The sequence below is a fragment of the Apis dorsata genome, unplaced genomic scaffold, assembly GCF_000469605.1.
Source record: "Apis dorsata unplaced genomic scaffold, Apis dorsata 1.3 scaffold_323, whole genome shotgun sequence".
Taxonomy (NCBI): Eukaryota; Metazoa; Arthropoda; class Insecta; order Hymenoptera; family Apidae; genus Apis; species Apis dorsata.
The window spans coordinates 264081-265891 of NW_006263591.1; the positions used below are offsets into that span (position 1 = coordinate 264081).

The 1811-nt window shown below is 20.2% G+C and overlaps 2 protein-coding genes across 3 annotated transcripts in view; one reads left to right on the forward strand and one right to left on the reverse strand.

Annotated features, from left to right (window-relative positions):
• Positions 1 to 35: 35 nt before the first annotated feature.
• The window catches only part of LOC102670941 (60S ribosomal protein L12), a 3871-nt gene continuing 2095 nt past the window's right edge, over positions 36 to 1811 (reverse strand). Inside the window, exon 4 of one of the 2 annotated variants that reach the window (XM_031511445.1) lies at positions 36 to 68. The gene's annotated coding sequence lies outside the window, so the exon portion shown is untranslated. Of the gene's footprint in view, positions 69 to 836; positions 1093 to 1811 lie in introns of those variants that run through there. The other variant, XM_006617675.2, reaches the window with a different exon arrangement.
• On the forward strand, positions 208 to 1332 carry LOC102671174 (derlin-1). Its single transcript, XM_006617677.2, has 2 exons — positions 208 to 772; positions 862 to 1332. The coding sequence occupies exons 1-2, from the start codon at positions 334 to 336 to the stop codon at positions 1173 to 1175; spliced, it is 753 nt and encodes a 250-aa protein (XP_006617740.1). The 5' UTR covers positions 208 to 333; the 3' UTR covers positions 1176 to 1332.

A 1811-nucleotide genomic window follows, 5' to 3' on the forward strand; every position in this document is an offset into this window, starting at 1 on the left:
GAAATATTAAAAATTATATAAAATTTTCTTTATACAATTTTTTGTATATTTATTTCTTATTAAAATATCTTTTGATATATTCAAAATTTTTTGTTATATTCTTTCATTTTTAAATATTATTATAAAAATATTTAAAGAAAAAAATATATAGAATATATAAAAAATAGAATAAAATATATTTTACACCATATTTGTTATTTTTATGTATTGTGTTCTAACCTAATCTACGTAGTCACTAAATAATACACGTCATACATTGTCAGTGAATTATACTTATTTATGTGCATAATCTGATAATATATTAATTGTAGTATTAATATAAGAATTATAAAAATGTCGGATGTGAGAAATTGGTTTAATTCTTTACCAATTTTCACAAGATATTGGCTATTATGTACAGTAGTTTGTACATTAGTAGGAAGATTCGGACTAATAAATCCGACCTCACTAATACTTATAAATGATCGCTTCATAAACAATTTTGAAATTTGGAGAGCAGCAACCAGTGTTTTTTTCTATCCTCTTAATCCAAGTACAGGCTTTCATTTTTTGATTAATTGTTATTTCTTATATAATTATTCGCTGAGGTTAGAACGTGGAGAATATGATGGAAGGCCAGCAGATTATTGTTTTTTACTCTTATTTAATTGGATGTGCTGCGTTATTATAGGACTTATTGGTGAATTTCATTTTCTTATGGATCCTATGGTACTTAGCATATTATATGTTTGGTGTCAATTAAATAAAGATGCTACTGTTAATTTCTGGTTTGGTAAATATATCTTTTTATAAATAAAACTACTAAATTTGAATATTTTTTTATTTTTAATTTAATCTATTAATTTTATGTTTCTATAACAGGTACATCATTTAAAGCAATATATTTCCCATGGGTATTGTTTGCGTTTAATCTTATTATATCTGGAGGTGGTATGATGGAACTTTTTGGTATTTTAGTGGGACATCTTTATGTATTTTTAAAATTTAAATATCCTCAAGAACTTGGTGGACTTGAGCTTTTGAATACTCCAAAAATTCTTGAATCTTATTTTCCACCTCAAAGAGGTAATATTAGATGGTTTGGATCTGTACCTATACAAAGATCGCAGATTCAACATACTAGAAATACATTTGGTGGTCATAATTGGGGACGAGGATATGTCTTAGGAGAATAAATTGTTAATTTTATTATGAAAAAATGATATTAAATTTTTTTCCATTATTATTTTCATTCAATTAATTTTATTAAAACATATATAAAAAAATATATAAGTAATTTTGTTTTTATAATATATCTTCAAAAATTTATTAAAAATAAATACACTTAATATACTAATTGAATATGTAGAATATCTTTAATATTTTCTTATGTATGAAGATAAAATTTTATTTATATAAAAAAATTAATTATATTTACAATTTGTATATTAATTTTATAAATTAAATATATCTTTTTTAATACAATCAAGTAACTGCATTAATAAGTTTTGAAATTTTCTTATATAACTTCATATAATTCTAACTTATGCAATAAAAATGTTAAAAGAAATAATTTATAAAAGAAAAATATTAGACTTGATATAATAATAAACTATGAAGTTTTATAAATAAAAATAAATATTAATTTTAAGCACAACACAAGAATTAGAATTATTTCTAATATATGATTTACAAATAAAACTATATAATTATACATTAATTATATAATACTATTTTTAATATATTTAAAAAACTAACTTAGTTAATATTTAATAACAATATTATATTATATTATATTAGATATAATATTAATATAAATATAATATTATAAA